We start from the raw sequence: 22,822 nt of genomic DNA, 5'->3' as shown, positions 1-22,822 counted from the left end.
AGCAGGGTGATTGACAGCCGGGGCTCCCGGGGCAAGGACTCCTGGTCCACTGGGGACCCTCAAACCCAGGTTTTGGGTGCGAGGAGGAGCAGGAAGGGCTGGGGTCCCTGCGGGAGGTGCGTCCCTTCCCCTCCGCCGAGCAGAAGGGGCTCAGGCCCCCGCAGCAGGGGGGATCGGGAACAGCTGTCCTCAGGGCCACTCAGCCGTAACTGTTAGCAAGTGCACGTTGCCGAGCCCCGCGGGAGAGGCCCAGTGTGGTCGGGTCAGAACCGCCCCAGGCTGCTCCCGCCCCAGGGCCCTTCCCCTCCCTCCCCCCCTCCGGGGGCTCCAGCAGATGCACAGGGTTCAGAGCGGGACACTGTCCCCGCTCACCGGCACAGGACCCAGGACCCTCCCGAGAGCCCAGGAGGGCGAGCGCCGCCGGGGATCTCTGCTCTGGAGGGGGTCCGGGGAAGATTGGGGGCTGTGAGGGAGGCTGTGGGGACAGCAGGCTAGTCCGAGTTTTGCACGTGGGTGTTCCCTGCGGATGAGGAACACAGAGGGCCCTGTCACAGTAGAGGGGGACCAGGGACCGTGGACGTGCCCCTGCCCATGCCGGCCAGGCTGAAGGGGCGGCTGGCTTGGCACCAGAGGAGCCCACTGCTTCGCGCTGGGTCCTTCCTGCGTGGGGCTGCCGGGCTCAGACCTCCTGGGGGCCTGCCTCTTGTTCTGTGCCGTGACTCACGGGCAGGGCTGGGCTGGTGGCTCCATAGTCAGGGTGGGACAAGGTGGGACCCCCACTCTGCCCCAGCACCTGCTCCTTGCCCTGCCCCAGCTGGCGGCCTGGGTTGATTGCAAACACGCAGACTTCGGAGGACGCGCGGGCCGGGGAAATGGCCCAGGCTGGAGGACTCTTGCCACCTTCAGGACCTGCGCAGTAGGACTGAGTGGGGCCCGGGCAGGGGGGACATGGGGCAAAAGCCAAACCCCTCAGCTCCCCCCAGAGACTCCATTCAACGAGTGCAGCCCTGCAGAGCCCGTCACCCCCGGGAGCTGCTGTTCCTGCCCCTGGGCACCTGCCGGCTGCCCACCGGCCTCTCCGATGGACTCCCAGTCTTCCTCCCTCGCTCCCTGGCTCTGACCCGAAATCCCTGTGCCCCCAGCTGCCCGCCGCACCTCTATCCCGCCTGAGCCCCACGGCCCGCTGCCCCACGCACAGTCTGGGCAGCTTCTGGCTTCGCGCTGTCAGGGCGTGGCCCGGGCGCTGGCGTGTGGCCCCAGGAGCTGATGCCGGATGCCGTGAGGCTGCTCCAGGGACGCGTCCGTCTGGGGCTCCCTGCGGCACTGCTGCTCAATCCAACCAAGGAAGAGCCTGTGGTGGGGCCAGGTTCTGGCCAATTCCCGGAGCTTTAAGGACCTTTAAGGGAGTAAAATTGGTGATTTTTTCCACTCACCTTCCCGGTCCAAGGCTCATCGCCTGCGCCTCCCCCACAGCACTGTGAGTGGGCCGGGGCTGTCTGATTCTGTTCCCCGTGTCACCTGGGGTCCCCCACAGGGAACAAGGGCCCGAGTGGTGTTGGGGGTGGGGGAAAGGTAGAGAGAAGGGCGGGTGACCCCTGTGGAGGCTCCTGGGGGGAAGGTCGTGCCTTTCTCCAAGTGGGGGTTCTGGGGACTGGGGTCCCCCAGCCTGAGAAGGTGAGCAGCAGGCAGACGGGGAGTAAAGGGACAACAGGGAGGGACGGGAGGGGGAGGGGGAGGGGCACAGGCCCACGTGTGCCGAGACGGGTCAGCCGGGCTCTGGGCCCTGTGTGTGTGTGTTTGTGGACTGGGCACGCCGCTCTGTCTTCTGGGCGCTGGGGGAGTGGTGGGCCTCAGTCCGTGTGCCAGCTGTCCTGGGCCCCCTGCTCATGCCCTGGAGGTGTCTCAGAGTCCCCAAGATGGGGACTTGGGTGTCCCCCGGGACCCGTGCTCCCCATCCTGCCGCTGGGCTGTGCCAGCTCTGAGCCCACATTGGGAGACACGTGTGCGTGACTCAGAGTTCACTTCCTCCCAAATTAGTGTGAAGTGCGGCATGGACCCCCCATGAGGGGCACCAGCATCCCCCAGGGGCTCCAAAACCATGATTGGTTTTGGTTTCAAACTGTAGCTCCCATTAGCGCCTGTTGGGCTCCCCGTGATGGCCATTTACCGCTGTAGCCATGTCGTGGGGGGACCGTCACACCGTGCAAGCATCCAGAACGGAGCAGGGAGGCGGCAGGGCTCGAGCCGTGCTGCAGTCAGCTCGGGCTGTGTAACAAAACGGCCTAGACCAGGCAACTGAAGCAAGAGACGCTGACGTCTCAGAGTTCTCGCAACGGGAGGTCCGAGAGCACGGAGCCAGCACGGTGGGTCCGGCTGACCACCCTTCTGGGTTTACAGCCACCTTCTCGTAGTGTCTTCATGTGGTGGAGAGACAGAGGGAGCGCTGGGACCTTAGCAAACCCTAATCACCCCCCAGGGATGCCTCCCAACAGCATCCCACCGGGGGCTGGGGCTTCAGCATACGAAGTTGCAGGCTTGGCAGAGGAGTTAACGCTACAAGAGAAATGGCAGGTGGCAGGTGGCCCTTCCCTTCGTGGGGTTAAGCTCTTCTTTGACTTCACAGTCCTTAAGCTTTGAGGGCGCCCCAGGAGAGACTAGAGAGAGAGGCTGCGTGGAGCCTCCCGTGTCCCCTCCAGGCTGGGCGTGCATGCAGCAAAGGGCCCCGTCCAGGTTTCCAAGGCTGATTAGGGGAGCTTCGGGAAGGGTGGGCTGCAGAGAGTACCCTAGGCCCAGACCCCTAACAGTGCTTGCAACGAGCCCCCAGCCCCAGCCCCAGAACACGTGCTTACGCAGAGCCTGTGCACGCGATCTTTTTTGGAAATAGGGCCTTTGCAGCTGTGATCAAGGTAAAGCTCTCAAGGTGAGACGATTCTAGGTTAGGGTCGGTGCTGAGCCCCGTGACCAGTGTCCCTAGAGAAGAGAGGACAAGGGCAGAGGTTGTGGGGACATGGCCCCAAGCCAGGAGCAGGGCCCCGGGAGCTGGGAGAGGCAAGAAGGACCCTCAGCTGGAGCTTCCAGAAGGACTGCTGGCCTCGGGACGGGCAGAAGATGAGTTCCTGCTGTCTTAGGGCCCCAGTTTGTGGCACCCCAGGACACTGACACCGCTATCACAGGGTAAAGTGGGGGGGGGGGCTCCGAAACCAGGGACCTGGCACCTGCCCCTTTGTCTGGGCACTAAGGGAGCTTGCGTCGTGGGGCCGTGGAGGGCACCCTGGGCCTGCAGGGTGGTTCCTGCCCTTGTCCAGTGGGACCCTTGGCCCACGGAGGTTGGATGGAGTCTGGGAATAACGTGGCCCGTCCTTTTGCTGGGGTGTTTTCTGGAGCGGGTCCTACACTGACGTGGAAAATAGGCTTTTCAGCAGAGAAAGGGGCTCCCTCCCACTGGGCCTCCCCCAGCCTGTGGGAACAATGGCTCCCAGGGCTCAGGGGCTGGGGGGGCCCTGCGTCCTTCGTGACCTTGACCCTCACGAGAGCCCAGGAAGGAGGCCACTCTGCAGGCAGGGAACCCAGCTCCCCTGGGGCAGCAAGGGGCAGGGAGGAGGCCCGCAGGAGGCGGGGGAGGTGTCTGTGCTGGGCAGGGGGCTGGGGCCTGGGGCAGGTGGGCAGGGGGAGTATGAGAGGACAGACGTAGAGGTCCCCAGCTCTCCTCTCCACAGCTGTGTGCTGGGCAGGGAGACCCCCCCCAAGCCTGGCCAACCCCCACTGCGTCTTTGTCTTTTCTAGGGGTGGGAGTCCCTTCTGGGAGGTGAACCAGCTGCCTCCTCACCCCTGGGGGGCCCACGTCCTGGCTCCCTCCCTCCTCCGTACCCCATTCCAGCCTTAGTGGGCCCTCGGGGGGCCGGGGGGCCGGAGAGGCTGAGGTGAGGTCCCCTGGGGAAAGCTCCCACGTGCAGCCCCTGGAGAGCCCCAGACCCTCCCCGCGGGGCCCGCCTTGCCCCCCCCCCCCAGCTAACCAGCAGCCGACTGTCTCTCTGTCTCCGTGTCTCTGTGTCTTCTCCGTCTTGCTCTGCCTCTCCGGGGTTTGTCCTTCGTTGTAGGCCCTTCCGGAGCAATTAACTAGGGCCTGGGGGCAGGGAGAAGGACCCCAGCCCCGTGTCTCCTTCTGAGGGGAGCGTGGCTGAGAACTCCAGCCGAGCCTGGCAGGGGTTCTGATGCCCGTGAGGGGAGATGTGGCCCCATGGCCAGGCAGTGCCCCCCACAGCGGCGGCACCCCACCAAACCAGCCCCGCCACATTCCTCCGGACCCGCTGGGCGGGAGCGGGGCACACAGGTGGGCTGTGGGAGCTGCCCCAGGAAGCCAGGGCCCAGGACCCCCCCGCCCAGGTCGGCTGAAGGCTAGTCCTCCAAGGAGGTCCCCGTCCTAATTCGTGGAGCCTGTGAATGTGGCCTCAGATGGCATAGACTTTGCGGGTGGGACCAAAGTAAGGATTTAGGATGGGGAGAGGGTTCTCCCTAAGTGCTGTCCCAAGCGTCCCCATTAGAAGGAGGCAAAGAATGTTAAAATGGTAAATTTTGTGTGTTTTACCCCAATTTGAAAAGAGAGAGAGGCAGAGGGCGATTTTACACAGACAAGCTCGTATGAGGACAGAGGCAAGGATCAGGGGGACACGGTCCAAGCCAGGGGACACAGCCCTGCGGTACTGACCACGGACTTTGGGGCTTAGAACTGGGAGGGAACGGTCCTCGCTATGACAGCCGTGGGCACTGGAATGCACGGAATTATTGGGGGAGGGTGGCCATCGATAGAAACCACCCCGTTTCCGTCTGGGGTGTGCCCAGGCCCGCGGGCCAGCCCCACGCTGGGAAGCCACTGTTTCCCGGGAGCACGTTCCCAGTGGCACGTACAGGGGACTCCCCGAGACTCACGCCATGTGCTGGGGAGCCTCTGGTGGTGCCCAGGGATTGGTGGAGGGCGTGGAGGGGAGTGGGGGCTGGGGGACCCCGGGAGGGGAGCAGCAGCAGCTGCCCAGGGGAGAGCTCACCCCTCGCGGCTGGTTTGCTCAGACCAGGAGTCCTGTGTCCTGTCTGGTTATTAGGATCCTTGGACTCCTCGTGATTCCGAACAGCTCCCACCCGGGGCGGCCCCCCCAAGATCTCCACGGTTGCCCAGGACCGTGAATGTGATGGGAGGCCATACCCGGGTTCACGGTACACAACACGGTGTCAGCGGCTGAACTTCTAAAGTCACGTGTTGGGGTTCCAACCCCCCCCGGGGCCTCAGAAGGGGACCTTGTGTGGAAGTAGGGTCACGAGGTACCCACGAGGTCGTCGAGGGGGCCCACGAGGTCGTCGAGGTACCCACGAGGTCGTCGAGGTCCCCATGAGGTCGTCTACACGATGGCCCTTTGGCAGAAGGCAGTTTGGAGGCGGGCAGAGGGAGGACGCCCAGGGGCAAGGCGGGGAGGGAGCCGCGGAAGGGCTGGCCCTGCCGGCCCCGGCATCGGGACACCCGCTTTCCCTTGTTCGAGCCGCTGGGTCAGCACTGCTTCCCTGCGCGGGGAGGGACTCCCCCGTATAATTAAGAAGACTCAGCTCGACCTCTGAGCTGATCAGAAGGACGTTCTCGGGGGGGCCCAGTGCCGTCACACAAGCGCACTGAAGCCGGACGTCTTCTCTGGCGGGTCGGGGAGGAGCCGGCGGTTTGAGGCACGGGGCCGCTGGCACCCAATGCCTGGTGCTCCAGGTGGGGTCTCGCAAGCCGAAGACGGAGGCAGCCTCGGGGAAGGAGCCGGTGGCGGCCGGCGAGACCAGGGGCTCGGCCACCCGCCACCCGCCGGGGTCTGGAGGAGCTGCCAGCGAGAGAGCCCAGCCCCGCGGATGCGGCCACGGCCTCGCGAGCCCCCGGGACAGGTGGAGCCAGGCTGCGCCCGGACTCACCCTGCGGCACCGGCAGGGCTGAGGCGTTGCCTGCAGCAGCGACTGGTCGCGCGGCAGAGACAGCTGATATGTGAGGCCTCCTCCCTGTGGGGCGTCCCGCTGTCCACCGGCGTCCGGCTGCCCCTTCCGGGGACGTCCCTCTGCCTCCACTTTCCTCACACGCTGGCTCTTGGGTCCGAAGGCCCCGTGGACCGAACAGGAAGGACTTTCTAGGTGATGCTGTGGTCGCCACGTGGCCCCTTATCCCGCTGGGTTAGGGCCCGCCGCGCAGCCCCGCTCTGGGCTGGCACAGCCCCCGGCTGCCCTGCACGGACCCCATGTGCGTCCAAGGACCGCAGCTCCCCGCAGGGCCCTGCCACCTGCCTCGTCCGCATCTCGCCCCCAAGTGTCAACCACGTGCCTCTGCAGCCGCTGCTTCTTCGTCGAGGGGAGCTGGGTGTGCACCCTGACCCAGAACTCCCGCTGAAAAGGCAGAAAAACGTGCACCGTCCTTTCTCTCTCGTCACCGGTTTCCCGAGCAAGGCAGCGTGTCCTGGCAGCCCCGGCCGTGACCCCACAGGGCCGCTTCTCTGACCCTCCTTGTGGGCACGAGGAAAGAGTTCACCTGCAGGGCCACAGAGGCTCAGCAGAGCCCCCAGCACGCCCACACCCCAGTTCTCGGCACCTGGCGTGTGTCCCCACCGCAGGCCAGAGGGCCTTCGTGGACATGGCGAGGTGGAGGCTTTTGACGTGGGGGATCTTTGCTGTGGCCCTGTGGTGTCCTAGGGTCCTCGGTTAAGGGAGGCGGAGGACCGAAGCAGAGGTCAGCGGCATGAGGCTGGGACCCCGAGAAGCCGCAGAGGTGGGGAACATCCCTCTCCAGAGCCTCCATAAGGAACCAGCCCTGCCCAGCCTGGAGCTGGGGTCCCAGGACTAGGAGATGGTAAACTCGTGTTGTTCTCAGCCACTCAGTTTGGGGTGAGTTGTCCTGGCAGCGGCAGGAAACCCCTCCACTGTGATTTAATCATCGCCCGTCCCGGTGCTCACCTGTCCCTGCTGGCCCAGCGGTGGCCCCTTCGGCCGGGCTCCCTGCCTCCCCCCCAGCTTCTCTTCACGGCGGCCCACACGCGTAACAGAAAACGTATCATCCTAATTGTGTTTAGGGACACAGTTCGGGGCACATGCATGTTGGGCAGCCTTCCCCAGAACGTGTCATCTTCCTAAACTGTCCCAGTGCAACACTGTCCCCTCCCTCGGCCGCAGCCCCACCCCGTGCCCCGCGCCCCTCGTCTGTGGGTCCGGCTCCCCTGCGGCATTTCCGCTCACACAGAGCTGGTCCGGCGGTGCCGGGCTGACCTCTGCCGGCACCAGCCCTACAGCTCCGCCACGCTGCAGCCGGTGCCGGGACTCCCTCCTCTTGGAGGCCGAGTGCTGCTCCGTGGCGTGGACGGACCGCGTCTCACCTTCCTTCTGTCTTTGGGCCCTTGGGCCACGTCCGCATTCAGCTCTTGTGACCCACACGCGGTGTGCGACTGCCTCCCAGAGACCCTGCTTCCTGCCCGGGGCCGGAGCCACGGGCTCACGGGGGACTCCTGAGGAAGCTCCAGGCCCTCCCACTGCCACCGCGGCCTCTCCCGCTCCCAGCGGTGCGCACGGTTCCCAGCTCTCCGCGCCGTCCGTCCAGCACGTTTTCTTTCTGCGGGTCGGTCACCGCCGTCCCGGCGAGCGCGCGGTGGCTTCTCGTTGGAGTCGCACTGCCCTTGTGACTGGCGGTGTCGAGCATCTTTCCGTGGGCTCCCTGGCCCCTGGGAGCAGCCCAGGCACCGCCCCGGCCCAGCGACGGTGCCTGCCATCAGGACACCCCCGGGTCACCTCTCCCGACGTGGGGCTGGGGGTGCGGATGCCGAGGACGCTGCAGGCACACCCCAGTTTGGCTTCACAGGGTGGAGGCCGGCACCCGCCTGGGGGTCCCCAGCCCGCGCTCTGCCTGCCGCTCCCATTATCCCGCGTGCCCTCTCGCGACGCTTCTGCCTCTCCCTGGGTTCGAGAGGCTCTGGGGCCAGCCCTCTTCCCTGCCGCACACCTGTAACGTCCCACCTGCAGGCCTCACTTGCTTCCGTGTCCCTCTCCAGCCCTGCTGCCCACAGCGTGCCAGGCGTGGGCGCCCAGCCCCCACGAGACAGTGTTGGGCAGGCACGTGAAGGACACCCAGAGCGGATCTGGTGACCCACCCCACCTGCCCCTCTTGCCCTCCCTGTCTCGGGGCATCACCCTCACCCACTCCCTCAGGCCGGGTGGATTCCCCCGCCATCCAGTCCCCCAGAAGACTGGCGGCTTCCACCTGCGCTCCCCTCCTCCGCCGGGCCCGGCCCCTCTGGCCACAGAAGCTGCAGCGGGACCCCTGCTCCGCGGGGTGCTCCGGCAATAGGAGAAAAGCCGTGTTCGTGGTGCTGGGGGAGAGGGAGAGGGAGACGGCTCTTTGCTTCCGCCCCCCTGCCGCAGCCACGGGGCTCGAGCTTGTCCAAGCCCAGCGGGAGTGGGCAGTTTGGGACACCGCTCGTGGTGTGCCATGGCCAGGGAACTCGGTGCCCCACGCGCGGGGGTCTCTCCTCCACATACAGGAAGCAGGGACCGTGCAGTAAACTGGATGACCATCTTCCAAATAAATCAGAGCTTACGTAAGCGCTGCAGCGGGCCAGCTGGAAGGGCCTCCGCCACCCACTCCAGACGGAGCGACACTGACGGTCGCCTGGTGGTCCGTCCCTGCACATCAGCCGAGGGTTTCCGTTAGGCCACGTCATGCATAACGCTGGGAAAACCCTCCTTTGTCCCCCTTACCACGGACCTCGGAAGCCATCGCCGCATGTGGACCAAGTGCCCTCAAAACCCAGGAACGGGAGAACACCCGGCAGCCGTGGCGGCCGCTGCCGCCGGGCCAGATGTGTGGGCTGCCCTGCAGTGGACGGGCGCGCTGGCAGTCTGCGCGCATACAGGCGGGCACTGCGCCATCGTGGCCCAGGGACCACGAGCTCGTGTCCTGTCTGTGGGTGAAAACGACTCCCAAGGAGCCCCACAGCTTCCTTCCCCCCAGGTGGCCACGCGAGCACCCCCACCACCCGTCCTGCTCCTTACTGAGCGAAGGAGCCATGGCATTGCCCAGAGTCCCGCACTCACTGGGGGCAGCCGCTCCGTGTCGTCCCGCAGGAAGGGGGACAAGTGGCCGCCATCTCCTCGCCCCCTCCCCCCTAGGAGCAGGCGTGGGGCTTTGCCCACATCAACACCTCGTTCCTTTACGTCAGATTCCCGATGGGGGCACAGCCCGGGGGGTGCTGGGGGTCTGCCGAGACCCCAAATGGCTCTTCGCCGGACTTCCTGCCTCTCCACATCTGGGGAGGGGCCGGCAAGGGCTGCGGGTTCTGAGGCCCACCGTCCTTCCACAGGCCTTCCAGAAGCCATGCAAGCTGGAGCCCCCGGTCTGGGCGTCAGGGTTCGGGCAAGTCAGGAAGGCCTGGAGCGCTGGCCACTGAGTTCAGCCGCGCTTCTCAGCACCTCCTGCCCCCAGCGGGCTCCAGCCAGAGCCTCGGCCCCCAGCACCCACACCTGCCGGCAGCTCCCCGGCCAAGCCGCCTCACCTGCCGGCTCCTCTGTCTGCTTCTCCCTGCCTCCGTCTCCTGGGGAAGCCACCTCCGACCTCCGTGCCTCATCTCCCCACTTAACAAAACTGAAGCTTGCGCTGTCTCCCAGGTTGTTCCCGGTCGCCGGGGTGACCCGAGCCGTCCCCAGCGGGGCATCGGGTGCAGACGGGGCTCCACGAAGCAGCTGCTTTGTCCAAAGCAGGGCCCTTGTGCCCAGCACGGAGCTGAGCCTAGCATATGGGCCCTGCTCAGTGAGTGCCCCCACGGACACCGGATGGCCCTGTGGGATGGATGAAGGATGGGCAGACAGATGGGGCATGTCCCACCTGGCGGCGGTGGGATCACCCAACCTGAGCCAGCATGGGTTGGGGGCACCTGCAAGGTGGGCACAGCTCCCGCAGGCCATCCAGAGCCCCACCTGAGTCCCCAGGACCCGCAGGCCGCCTGGGGCTTGGGCACACGGCTGAGCACCGAGCTCGTGGGCTCCAGCCGCTCTTGCCTGCGGAGGTGAGTGGCCAAGAGCCACCAGCTGTCACCGCGCCACTACTGCTCCCCTCCCCCAGCGCCGCCGTGATTGTCGTGATTCTTACTACTACTTCCGTTACAAGGCGGCGCTGGCCCCTGGGCGCCGAGACCCCTCCCGCCGGGACTCCTCCGCGCGTCCGGCCGCCCCCCACCCCCCCCCCCGCCTCTCGGCGCCCCCCGCCCGCCCGGCCCGGGCCGATCCACTGCGGCGGCGGCGCGGGGAGCGCGGGGCGGGGCGCAGAGATGGGAGCGCCGCCCCCGCCGCCTCCCGCCCGTGCGCTCCCGCAGGATGGCGCGGGCCAAGCTGCCGCGCTCGCCGTCCGAGGGCAAGGCGGGCCCGGGGGGCGCCCCGGCCGGCGCCTCGGCGCCGGAGGAGCCGCACGGCCTCAGCCCGCTGCTGCCGGCCCGCGGCGGGGGCTCCGTGGGCAGCGACGTGGGCCAGAGGTAGGGGCGCGCGCCTGGGGACCCCGCGAGCCACCGGGAGGGGCTTTGCTTTTGCCGCTCGCATCTCGCACGGGCTCCGCTGGGCTGCACCTGCCGCGTTGCCTGCAGCCCCGGGGAGGGGGGCGATGACTGGGTTCCCCGCCGGGAACCCTCACCCAGGCGCGCGGAGCCTGTGGTTCCCCCCTCCCCCCGCAACTCCCTCCTGCTCTCAGTAACTGGTACGGTGGGCCTGCAGGTAAGACTGGAGGGGAGAGGGAAGAGAGGACCCGGACACAGTGCCAGGTGGCTCAGGGACCCTGCCCTGTCCTGGCCCACTGAGCCCACACTCCTGTTGGTTCTAGTGGCTGCTTGTCGGGAGGCAGGGCCAGCGTCCTCATCCCCACTTCAGACGCGGGCAGCATGAGGCCCAGGGAGGGTGGGGGCCTGGCCAAAGGCTGCACAGCAGATCGGTGCTGGGACATAGTCAGGTCTCAGGTTTCCTGGGGACGAGTGCCCTGAGCTAGTGGCCCCCAGGGTGCAGAAGGCCTGTTTCCTGGGGAGGGGGCTCTCCTGGGGAGGGGGCATCACAGGCCCTTCTCCGGCTCCTCTGAGGGCAGGGGGGCACGCAGCACCCCCCATCTCACGGGCAGGGGGCACGCAGCTCCCCCGTCTCACGGGCAGGGGGCACGCAGCACCCCCATCACACGGATGAGGACACTGAGGCTTGGACTGCTAGCACTAGTACTTAGCCAGCACCTTCTGTGTGCAGGGAGCCCTTCTAGATGCTGCGGGAGGAACAGAGATGAATCAGACCCGCCCTGGTGTAGGCACACATCGTGGGCACGGAATCCTGTGTCTGGCAGAGAGAAGCAGGCTGGGCCGGGGTGAGGAGAGCGGGGGCTCCCCGGGCTGCTGGTCTTCAGGGAGGGACTCCAGGAGGTCGGCAGGGGCCCTCCAGACCGAGCCAGCGGCCAGGGCCGAAGCCCAGGGGCGGGGGCGCCAGGCCTCATTAAGGTCAGGGCGGAGGTTGGCAGGGAGTTGGCCTGGCAGATGGCAGAATCGGGGGTGCCTAGGGAGTCTCTCCCCTGCCCCTCCCACCGGGCTGCAGGCTGTCCAGGCCCCTCCCTGCCTTCACACCCCATTTCCGGCTCCTTGGAGCTGCCCAGTGGTTACTCCCAGTCCCTGGAGCAGACTGTCAAGAATGGAGGCAAAGTGCATCTAAGAGGCTCGGGGGCAGCTAATGGGCAGCCTGGGTGGGAAGGAAGAGAGCGCTGGCCAAAGCCCTGAGGACGGATGTCTCTCCTCCATCGCTTCTTGGACACCGTGGGGGGCAGTGATTCTAGAGGCTCTGGTGACTGCCAGCCCAGCCCTTGGAAGAGATCGGCTCCCCTTGCTGTCCCCGTTCCTGCAGGGACGCGGCGATGGCAGGTCCTGCCCAGGCTGCATCTGAGCCTGCAGTGCAGAACGGGAGCTGAGATGGCAAGGCCACCTCCTCCAGGAAGCCCTCTCCCGTGCCCGCACTCTCCTGCCCTCAGTTCCGTGCTGGTGCTTACGTGAGGGGCTCATTCTGTCCCCAACAGCCCCTGAAGCGTAGGGCCCATATCAGCCTCCTCGCGCGGAGCAAAGGGCACTCTCCGAGGCTGCATAGTATCAGGGCCGGGAGCCCGGCTGCCTGATGCCCCCAGACGTTAGATACATGCTGCGAGGTTCATTCTGGACGGGAGCAGAGAGCACCCACAACAGGTTCCTGAGCGGAGCGGGACTCACAGACCTCCTTAGGCACTCAGATGTGACCGAGCACCCGGCACACCCAGATTCCAGGGTGCTGGTGACATTTGTCAGCGGGAGCTAGGGGCCACAGCTCCTGAAGCTGGTCTCATCTGCGTGCCTGGCCGCCCGCTGGGGCCTGCCAGGGCCGGAGCTCCCTGGGCCACTTGGCAGCAGGAGCCTTCCTCAGGGTAGCCTTCCGGACGCCTCACCAGTGCTGGGGAGACAGTGAGGCCCCGGGAAGTCCTGCTCCCGGTCCCATGCCCAGGCCCCTCACCCACCCACCCCCAACACAGTGCACCCTAGTCACAGGGATGCTGTGGGCCCGCATGGGTTCCCCCCGCAACACACACCCAGCCTAGGCTCCCTGGGCTCTGAGCTCATGGGTCTCCCCCTTTTTCCTCTGTCCCTTGCCTCCCCTATGCCTTGTGACGCCAGGTGTGGGAGGGGGACAATGGTTAGAAATTGGGATCTGGGGGTTGGAGTGATGCAGCCCGTCATTCAAGAGCTTCTGAGCAAGGGGCCCAGTGAGCCCTCCACAGGCGTCAGCGCTGCTCCGGGGCCCCCTTGTGCCCCCAACAACCCCGGGACCGCGTGGCCTTGTTCTTTCCAGGTGCTACGGCAGGTCAGGCGTGCTGACCGGGAAGGACAGACGGGCGGGAGACGATAGGCCTGATTACTGGGAACCCCCTCCACCTCCACCTCCACCAGGGTTCGGGCTCTGCACCAAAGGAGGGCTCACTGGTGTATCCTTGGAGGGGACACCTGGGTGGGCAGCCTGGAAGGCATGATGGCAGCACCAGTGAGAAGGGAAGGGCTGCAGATCTAGGAGGGAGAGTCCGGGGCTGTGGGAATTGTGGGGAGCGCGGCGGGGTGTGAGGGGCGCCCCGTGGACAGCTGAGTCTGGGGCACCTGGAAGCACAGCCAGGAGAACTCCAGGGGCAGGAGCCAGGCTGGCCAGCGGGGGCCCACTTGTGGGTGTGGGTGCCCTGAGGGGAGGGGACGGGCAGAAGGTCAGAGGCCAGAATGGAAATCAGGCCCTGTGTGAGGGGGCAGGTGGAGGCCAGGGTGTCCCCAGGGCAGAAAGAGAGAAAGTGGGGTCCCCAAGGGGGAGGGCAGCAGGAGGGCCTGGGCGGAGGAGTCGTGCACTTGGCCGTGCAGCTGTCTGTGCCCCGCCATTGGTAGTTCAGGGGAGGGGACATCCTGGGGCGGGTCTCTCTGAGCTGGGCTGACCGGCGGGGTTTAGGGAGTGGAGGGGGACCTCCAGCTGCCCGCCAGGGGCTCCGCGCCAAGGCCCGCGGGGGGGGCGGGGCCTGCGGTGTAGGGCGGGGCCCGGAGGTGGGTCTGGTGGGCGGGGCTTGACGGGGGCGGGGCCGGAGCCGGGGCGGCCGGCGCCGGGCCTGGGTTAGCATCCCCGTGAGCCCAGGTGGGGGCTGCCTTGAGCGGCCCTGGGCGCAGCCGGTCCGTCCGGCTGCGTCTCTGACCACTGAGGAGGGGCCTGGAGGGGCAGGGCCCGGCCCCGCACGCAGGACCCCGGGAGCGTCCGTGCACTGCGGCTGAGGGGGAGGGGGAGCGAGGACTGCAGGAAACACCTTTCGCTCCGCGCTCCCGCGCCGGCCCGCCCGGTGCTCCAAGCCCATCTGGGGGCCCTCACCACACTGGGGTTCCAGTGTGGTCCTGCTTTCCTGCTCTTCTTCCCAGGGCCCCACGTGTTTGCCCTGACCCCGAGCCTGCCTGTCTCAGTCCCACAGCGGCAGGAAGAGCTCCCGCCCCCAGGTGCACTCGCCCCCCTCCCCTTCCTGGGGCCCCCCTGCTCCTCCAGGAAACTCGACCCTCCCCACCACCCCCCAGGGCCCCGCACCCACTCTCGGTGAATTCCCGGCTCCACCACCACGGCCGTGGCCCTGCCAGACTCCTGGGACAGCTGTCACCCCAACTCGGGGCTTGGGGCAGGGCCGGGGCCTACAAAGGGAACCTGAGCTGGACAAACGTGTAGACTCTGCCGGAAGCGCCCGGTGACTCCAAGCTGAGGCCCGGGGCAGCCCTGGCTCCCCCTGCTCCATGGGGGGCCCAGCCCCTCTGTACACCCGGTCCAGACTTCGTTCCCAGAGCGTCCTGCGGCCCCACCTTGGCCACCCCAGCAGCGGGAGCTGCGGGCTGGGCACTGGGAGGGGAGCCTGCCCAGCCACAGGGAACGGGTCAGGCCAGCTCCTTCCTCCTGCCTGTGGCCTTGGGAAAGAAGTGGTCCTCTCTGAACCCATGCTTCCTCTTCTGGAATGTGGCTGCTTTGAGGATTAAGAGCGCGTCATCAGAGAAGAGTAGACTTTCGGCACACACACAGACCCCCGCCAGCCCCCCGGGGGCCAGTCCCCAGAGCCCCATAGCTCCCACCAGCCTCCCCTCCAACCCAGGCCCAGCCGTCTTGGGGTCAGCTGTGTGTGGCCAGGCCAGCAGAACCCTAGGGCAGGCGGCCCAAAGGGCAGCCGCCGTGTGGTGGTTGGTCAGTGGAGGGAGTGCACCTGGGCACCCCCTAAGAAGCATCAGCACCCAGCTTCAGCCTGTCCTCTCCCTGGGAGGTCAGGGTGCAGGGCTCATGGGCTCTGTGGCCCATAGAGAGCAGGGGAGCAGAGGGGAGGTGGGTGGACTTGAGACAAGGGAGCCCTGACTGTCGTGTCTTGTGCGGGAACTGGCCCGCGCCAAGTCGGCTTCCCAGGTGGAAAGTGGGGCTAACGGTGCCTCTCCCCGGAGCCAGGGTTGTGGTTCCTGGGGCAGGCGTGGCCGGAGCAGGGACAGCGAGCACTCGCCGCACAGGCTGATCCTGTCCTAATCCCTGGGCTGAAGGCGGGTGGCCTTGGCCTTGGCCTTGGGTGGGGTATGGCCTGGGCAGGGGACGCATGTGCCCGCTGCTGCCTGCGCTGTGCTGCTTTCCAGGGCACCGAGGTCTCCGGGCGCGGTCACTGCCCCGCTGCAGGCTGCCTCCCGTGGGCCCCTCTGCCGCCTGGGGGCTCCGTGGGTCGGGGAGGGGTGCGTGCCCATGGGTTCGCCCCGCTTCCCTCGGACCCTGCCCAGCGCCTGCTTGAGTGTCCGTGACCCGCCTGGTCCAGGAGTCCAGGCCCTCCGTCCGTCCGTCTTCCGTGTTGACGTGAGTGCCTGTGTCTGTCCCCAGGCTTCACGCGGAAGACTTCAGCCTGGAGTCCTCTCTGTCTCAGTAAGTGCTTGCAGGGACGCCCGCGGGGACGGGCAGGTGTCCTGGCACCCACGGCGGCCCTGGGGACGCGGGGGCTCGGGCCCTGCCGACTCTGGCGGGGGGTACTCCAGGCAGGAGCAGGCACGAGGAAGCACCGGCCAACCCCTCCCCGCACCAACAGGAGATGTGGGCCTGAGGGCTGGAGTGTGGGCCGAGTACCCCTGGCGGAGCCTTGCAGTGGGAAACAGGGCTGTCCAGAGGCGGGGACCCCCAGCCTCTGCCTGGACGGGGACAGGCGCGTAGATGACGGCTGGGACCCTCCTGCCTCACCCAGCCTGGGCGATGTGCACCGGTCCAGGCCCCCGGGCACAAGGCTGTTCCTGGGCTCAACTCAGATCTAGGTCAGGTGGCGGGTGGCTTTGAGGCTGGGGAGACCTGCGTCGTCCTGAGACTGGCCACATCCTGCCCAGGCCCTTGGCGTTCGGTGTGGCCACCAAGTGGAGCCTGACTTCATCCGTTGGCACAGTCGCCCTCCCTCGGTGCTTCCTGCTGCCCACGCTCTCCCTGCGGCCTGAGGCTTGGGGCTGGGGTTCTCCCATTCGGAGTGTGGGAGCCAGGAGGCCGGGCCAGCCCAGGCCCCCATGGTACAGTGGGTGATGGGGGGATTCACTGCCCTCAGGGCTCTCTGGGGCACCCCAGGCTGCCCGGGGGGACGTGGACCGTGTGCAGTCCCCTGAGGGGCCGAGGCTACAAGTCCAACCCGCCCCCCCAGAGTCGTCACCGGTAGAGCAGACGCTCTGGGCCCACGGAGGCCCACAGAGGCTCTCCCAGGCCCCTGCCCAGCCGAGGGTACCCACACGGGGCCCTCCCCGACATGCACACAGCAGGCCCCAGGCGGGACCACTCTACCCGGAAGGCCCAGGCTGGGCTGCTCTGCTCCTCCAGCTTCCCCACCCAGGGGACGTCCCCGGCAGTCAGCCCCTGGCCGTGGGCAGGCGCTAGAGGAGCGCTTTCAGCCCCGGTGAGGGTCGGGGTGCAGGAAGGATGTGGCCACCAGCCCCCCACAGGGGAGTCTGCAGGCTCGGGGCTGGGAGTGGCGGGGACAAAGCAGCCTTCGTGCCCACGCCGCCCCCCCCCGTGCCCCGCCGCCCCGCAGGCACCCCGGCCAGTGCTCTGTGCCTCCACGCCCGGCTCCGTGCCCACAGGCCTCAGGAAGAGCTGGGGCGCGGGGGAGCTGCCAGCCCCACGTCTGTCCTGCGCTGGGCCCCTGCCCGGCTCACCGGCCCGGCCCTTGCTCAGAGTAGCTGGCCTCAGGCTCGGCAGGTAGGCCTGGGCCCCGGCCTGTCTCTTGCCCGTCCGTCCGCGGGTCCCGGTGTGGAGGGAGCTCCCGGGCACCTGCCGGTGGAACCGGCAGCACTTGGCAGCGAACCGAGGGAAGCGGGCAGTGGGATCTCAGCCCCACGGGAGGGCACGGCTCTGTGGCCACGGGCTTAGTGTCCGGCCACCCTCCCCTCTGGCTGACGGCAGGGCCTGCCCCTGGAGCTTCCCGGCACAGGCCGTCCATGCCGGTTCACCCGATGCCTGTCGGTTCACCCGGCAGCCCACTGGGCAGCGGGGAGATGCACGGCCCCCCGCCTCCTCTCGCCCGGCCTCCCCCTGCCCGCCTCACAACTGGACAGCCACCCTTGCCTGGTGGGTCCTGTCCTGGCATGAAGTGAGGGACGTTTGAGCCGTTTTGCCGGCACAAGGGGGGCTGCTTGGGTCCACTCCAGCGTGGGCAAGACCGTGGGGCCCAGGAGGGCGGTGGGCCTCCCTCAAACACGAGCCGGCTGGGGACTGACTCTCCACCCCAAACATTCACGAGGCCCTGGTCTCATGGGGATCCCAGAGCCCCCAGCGCTTGTGACCCACTGGGTGATCCTGGCCAGTCTCGGGCCTTGTGAGACCTTCATTTCTGCGCATGGAGCGATGAGTGTGGCTGGAACCCTCTGAGGGCCCCCACGGCAGGGCTCAGCGAGATGGCCCGTCTGTCTGCTCAGCCTGGAGCCCTGTCCTCACCAGCCTGAGAGCCACTCACCTCTGAGGACTAAGGACTGTCCCAGGGACGGGGCCCATGTTTAGCCCGTCTGGTCCTCGGGGCTGGTGGCCCGACCCCAGCTGTCTGAGCCTCAGGCTCCCCACAGCCTCTGGGCCCCAGACCAGGCCCACCCACGGCAAGCCCAAGGGACACCCCTGCCTCCAACCTTCTTCCTGGGCCCCTGGCAGCAGGAAGCAGAGGTCTCGGGCGCGCCCAGCCCTCCCCTTCAGGCCTCCTGCCGAGAACGGATGCGTAGAAAGGTCGACCTCTTTGCTCGCCCCGGCCTGTGGTGCCCAGGCGGAGTTTGTTGGCCGCTGGGGGCCGACGCCCGGCCCCAAGACCACCGCACTGTGTGTGGGTTCCCAGGGCCCCTCTCCCGGCTCTCCCGCAGGTGGCTTCCTGGGAGCTCGGTCACCAGCCCCGTCCCAGGGCCTTGAGCCACAGCAGGACCAGCCATCAGGGGAGGGGGTGGCCCCAGCCAGGGTCACAGCCCTGCCCACGGAGGGCATTGGCCACGCCCCATCTGCAGCCACACATGCGGACTCAACGGCCCAGGGCCCATCTCTCTGGGGCAGTGGGAGCGCCAGAGCGGGCCACCGTGGGCACCCCGAATCAGTCCAAGCCGGGGAGGCGGGGCGTGCAAAGCTCCAGGCCGTGCACAGGGGCCATCAATCACTTAATCCTCCATCCGGGAATGAACGCTTTGCCAGATTTCCCAGGAAGGAGCCTGAGACCCAGAGAGGGCAGGTAACAGCCCCGGCCTGGCTCCCTCGAGACGATGTGGCAGACGGTCCTGTCACTGTTCCTTCCCCAGGTGAGGAGGCCGCGGAGCGGCTGGGCAGCAAAGAGGCCTCAGGAGGGCCAGACTGTCTGAGCCCCCGGGGCCCCTCGCTTCTTCCCGCCAGCTCGCCGAGCCCAGATCGCATCCTTCAGCCGGGCCCAGCCTGCGGGTGCACCGGGGGCTCGGGGCCGGGCGGCCGGGAAGGCGTTTCCTCCTGCGTCCGCCCGTGCCCCTTGGGCCTCGTCAGGCTCATCACCACCTGTACCTCCGGATGCAGACAGCTCGGAGCTCACTCTCGTGGTGGGGCTAGAAGTGGGCAGCCGCAGCTCATGAAAAATTAAAAGCTCGGGCGGTTTCCTGTGCTCCCCGGCCCTGCAGGCTCGGTCCACGCGGCCACGTCCGCCAGCCTCTTTCGCCTCCGTCCACAGGCCGCTGGCTGCTGGCCACCGACCGCCTTGGGGGCTGTCCTGATGGGTGTCTGCAGCTGCCCCACAAGGGGACAAGGGCCGGCCGAGGAGTGACTAGGGTTCCACTTCTGAGGAGCAGGGGAGGGAAGCGACGGTGTCCGGGGCCCAACAAGCCCCAGGTCGGCGGTCCTGACAGTAGTAGGCTGTAGTAGGCAGTAGCGGGCTGGCGGGAGGCAGGGGCAGGGGGCCGGGTGGGGTTAGGGTTGGGGTGCCAGGGAAGGAGCGGGGGGCCCCTGAGTTTTCCCGACAGAGAGCGGGAAAGACCTAGGGACTCTAGCCTCCTGCCCTTTGTCTCACCTGCTGGTGTCAGGCCTTCCAGAAGGAACAGGCAGGGGAGGCAGAAGTGGTGGGACCCCTGGAAGGAAGTAGAGCAGGGGCACTCAGCCACATAGAGGGTGGCCCCGGGAGGAGGAGGGTCTGAGGTCTGACGTCGGGGAGGAAGCCGCTTCTGGCCTGGGGAGGGGCTGGTCCTGCTGGTTTAGGGAGCAGCACCCCAAGGGGTGGTGCTGGAGGCCAGCGGGGGGCTCGGAGAGAGCGGGAGTTTCTAAGTCACCTCGCACAAGCCGGCCAGGTGGGCGTCGAGAGGGACCCACGACCAGCCCTGGGGCATCGCACATTCAGAGCTGGGATGTGAGATGGCCAAGGAGTCCGGGGGAGAGGGAGGGGACCAGAGCGGGTGGGGGTAGGAGGGCAGCGTGGTCAGTGCCCTGGGAAGCTGAGGAGGAAGGTGCCCCATGGCTACCAGTACCCGAGGGCAGGCGGGGCCCTGCTGGCCAGGGACAAGCCAGAGTGGACGGCACAGGTGGTGTGGGGAGACCCATGTCGAGGCTTCGCTGGGACGGGGCCAGAGTGGCGGGGAGGGTGTGTTCCTGAGCTGGGGTGCTCTGGGGCCCTGGGGAGACCCTTGGGCTCACTGAGTCGCATCTGTACTCCTGACCTGACCAGACCGGGTGCAGGCCCCACTGGGCTTGTCTGACCAACTCCCCAGAGAGACTCTCGGGGGCCCCCAACCCAGCTCCAGGTGACAGCTACAGAGGAAGACGGGATTCAGGGGCTCTGAAGGAAGCCCGGAGAGCAGGGGGCAGCGCTCCAAGGGGAGAGAGGAAAGGAGCCTGTGCTGGGGTCCAATGGGGTACGGGGCATGTGCTGGGGTACAGAGGGTGTACTGGGGTACCATGGGCGTGTGCTGGGGTATGGAGGGCGTGTGCTGGGGAACAGAGGGCGTGTCGGGGTTCAGGGCATGTGCCGGGGTATCATGGGCGTATGTTGGGGTTCAGGGCTTGTGCTGGGGTACCAGGAAGTGCGCTTCCCACTGGCTCTGGGGTCGGGGCACACTGGTCTATGGGAGCTTCTTCCTGCTGCTCCAGGAGTCCAGGTTGTGGCTGGGTGACCCCCTGCACCGGACGCAAGAGAGGAGAGGGGCCCGCACCACCCCTGTCTCCTCTGGGCCCCTTCTTGAGCCCTGTGACCGGCAGAAGCCGCGGTGGCCGGGGCCGAGGCCTCCAGCCCAGAGCAGGGCAGGGAGGTGCGGGCGCCCAGTCCGAGGCCCCTCCCGAAGGCTCACGACCAGGGCCGGTGCGGACGGCCTCCGCGTCTGTGTCGCGTGTGCTCTGCCCAGAGCAGCATTTGGGGAACGAGGACGCTGCGGACGCTTCCTGGAGATGAGGCAGCCGCCCGGGCCCACCCTGTCAGGGTGAGAGCCGGCTAACTTCTGCCCCGGCCGGTGGCGGGGGGCGGTGCCCGGGGCCTCGGTTCACAGCTCACGTGACGGAGCCTCGGTCCACACGCCATGTGATGGAGCCCCTGCCCTGGTGGTCAGTGGCCGGGAGGCCGGCAGGAGGACAGGCTGCCTGCCACGGGATCCCTGGTCCTAGGACCACGCCCCGCCTGTCCTGCTTGCTGTTGTCACTGGAGTTTCTGTGCCGGGAGACCCTGACCCCCCACCACCACGCGGGGCAGAGCGGCTACAGGGGGCCCCTGTGTGAGGCCAGAGCTGTGGTGGCCAGCGGCCCATTGCCCCAGGCCCTGTGTCACCGCGGGGGACCAAACGGCCCTTCCCCACAGCGACTCCCTCACTGATGTGCTGGCTCTGCTGCGGTCCGTCCCAGGATGCTGGGAGCCTGAGCAGGACTGGGAGCCTGTGGGCGTCAGCCAGCCCGAGGGAGCGAGGGCGGCTGGGGCTGGAGGGGCCCAGTGCTGGCCTGGCTGCAGGGGAGGTCACGTCTCCCGGCCCCTCTGCGTGACCATCCTGCAGGCTGCAGCAAGTCTCAGGCCGCAGCCACCAGGGGTCATCAGACAGAGCAACTATCAGCTTCCAGAACATTCTACATAGATGAGCTGGCATGTTTTAACCCCTGCTGAAGGCCACACAGGGTGCATTTAATCCGGGTGAATGGCTGCCTGTGACAGTCAAGGCTGGGGGCCTGTGGGTGTTCACTCTCAGGGCCTGAAGGGCCCTGGTGGGAAGCAGGTGGCTGCTGACCGGCCCCCGCTGTGCCCACTGGCTTTGCAAGGGTGGGACGGGCAGGTCTGCCAGGACCACACAGATGCATGGATCACTGGGAGCGGGGGGACCTTCCTTGTCCTGCTACGCTCTCTGTCCATCTGTCTGCCCAGCTCCTGAAGTGCAGGGGTAGCTGGTCTGGCCCCGGGGGCGCCCCCGCTGGCCAGAGCCCCCCATGGCCCTCTCCCTGCCCCCAGGGTCCAGGTGGAGTTCTACGTCAATGAGAACACCTTCAAGGAGCGCCTCAAGCTGTTCTTCATCAAAAACCAGAGATCCAGTGAGCAGGGGCGGGGGGGGCAGAGCCTGCAGGGACAGCCGTGTTGGGGGGGCAGGAGGGGGATGTCACTGAGCCAGGGGGCCTGTGCAGGGCAGGGGCTGGGGCAGAGGAGGGGCTTTGTCAGTGAGTGGTGGACGCAGGGCAGGGTGGGAAGGCCCCTGGTCTTAGCTTCAGGCCCTGGAAACGGTGGGGACCCTGCCCCCTGCTGGACACTGGGCTGGACTCGGGGCCCTCCTACCCGCCCCCTGCTAGCTTCCCTGCTCCCCTCCGTGCAACCCCACCCTTCCCCTATAGGTTCCCTCCACCTGCTTTCCCAGCAGGAGCTTGGCCACCTCGGACTCTTCTGGCACACGGGATGGTGGCGTGGTGGCCGTACCCCCAGGGCCTCACCCGTCCCTGTGCCCCCGAGACTCCCATCCTCCCATCCCGAGGAGTAGGTGGCCTGGGGAGCTGTCTGCACCCCCATCTGTAGGGCAGGACAGTAGCAGCCCCCGACCATGCAGAGCGTCCCTCAGTCCCCAGGGCAGCCCAGCCCAGGGGGGCCCAGGGGCCCAGGGGTGGGGGAGCTGTAGGCAGTGACCGCCGAGGGACTCCGGTGGTGCGGGAGCTCTGACGGCCCCTCCCCCGCAGGCCTGAGGATCCGGTTGTTCAACTTCTCGCTGAAGCTGCTCACCTGCTTGCTGTACATTGTCCGCGTGCTCCTTGACGACCCGGCCCTGGGGATCGGATGGTGGGTGACACGGGGGCGGCCGCCGGCCAGGGCCGAGGCCGCGGGGGTCTGCGTGGGGTGTGCGACGGCGCCCGGCCCAGCCCGGCCCCTCGGGGACTCCTGCCTTCCCTGTGTCCTCACTCAGAGTCCTGCTGACCAACGGGCTCAGCCCGGGGACAAGGCGCCCTGGCCGTGGACGGCGGCTGGCTGTGCCTCCAGCGGAGCACGGCGGGGGGGCTTGGCCAGCGGCTCGGTGCCGGCTTTGGCCGGGGAGGGGGCAGGACACAAGCCAGCCTGGGCCTGCACGCGGTGCCACGGCTCCTCCTGGGCCCCCGTCCCTGGCAGGGGGTACCCGCCGCCCCCCCAGGTCTGGGCTGTCCCGCAGGCTCACGGATGCCCCACGTGGCCTTGCTGCTTCGGGTTCTGCTGGTCACCCTTGGGGGACGCCCGCTTTTCTCGCCGGCCGCCTGGTGGAATCATCTCTCTGTGCCTGGCAGTCTCGGGGACACCTCGGGTGGCCCCTTCTCTCCCATGCCAGACCGGGGGACAGGGCCC

General features: G+C 67.7%; 1 protein-coding gene across 5 annotated transcripts in view; it reads left to right on the top strand.

Annotated features, from left to right (window-relative positions):
* Window positions 1-22,822, top strand: part of KCNT1 (potassium sodium-activated channel subfamily T member 1) — a gene marked incomplete at both ends in the record, with an annotated part of 61,723 nt that overhangs the window by 15,211 nt on the left and 23,690 nt on the right. For 2 of the 5 annotated variants that reach the window (XM_080820316.1, XM_080820313.1), the window contains 2 exons: window positions 21,479-21,558; window positions 22,189-22,288. In XM_080820316.1, the coding sequence (XP_080676442.1) occupies window positions 21,479-21,558; window positions 22,189-22,288 (180 nt within the window). Of the gene's footprint in view, window positions 1-10,365; window positions 10,521-15,432; window positions 15,475-21,478; window positions 21,559-22,188; window positions 22,289-22,822 lie in introns of those variants that run through there. The other 3 variants (XM_080820314.1, XM_080820317.1, XM_080820315.1) reach the window with 3 other exon arrangements.

The sequence above is a fragment of the Martes martes genome (genome assembly GCF_963455335.1).
Source record: "Martes martes genome assembly, chromosome: 12".
NCBI lineage: Eukaryota > Metazoa > Chordata > Mammalia > Carnivora > Mustelidae > Martes > Martes martes.
Note: the sequence above shows the minus strand (reverse complement) of the source record. Positions and strands in the feature narration are given on the sequence as shown.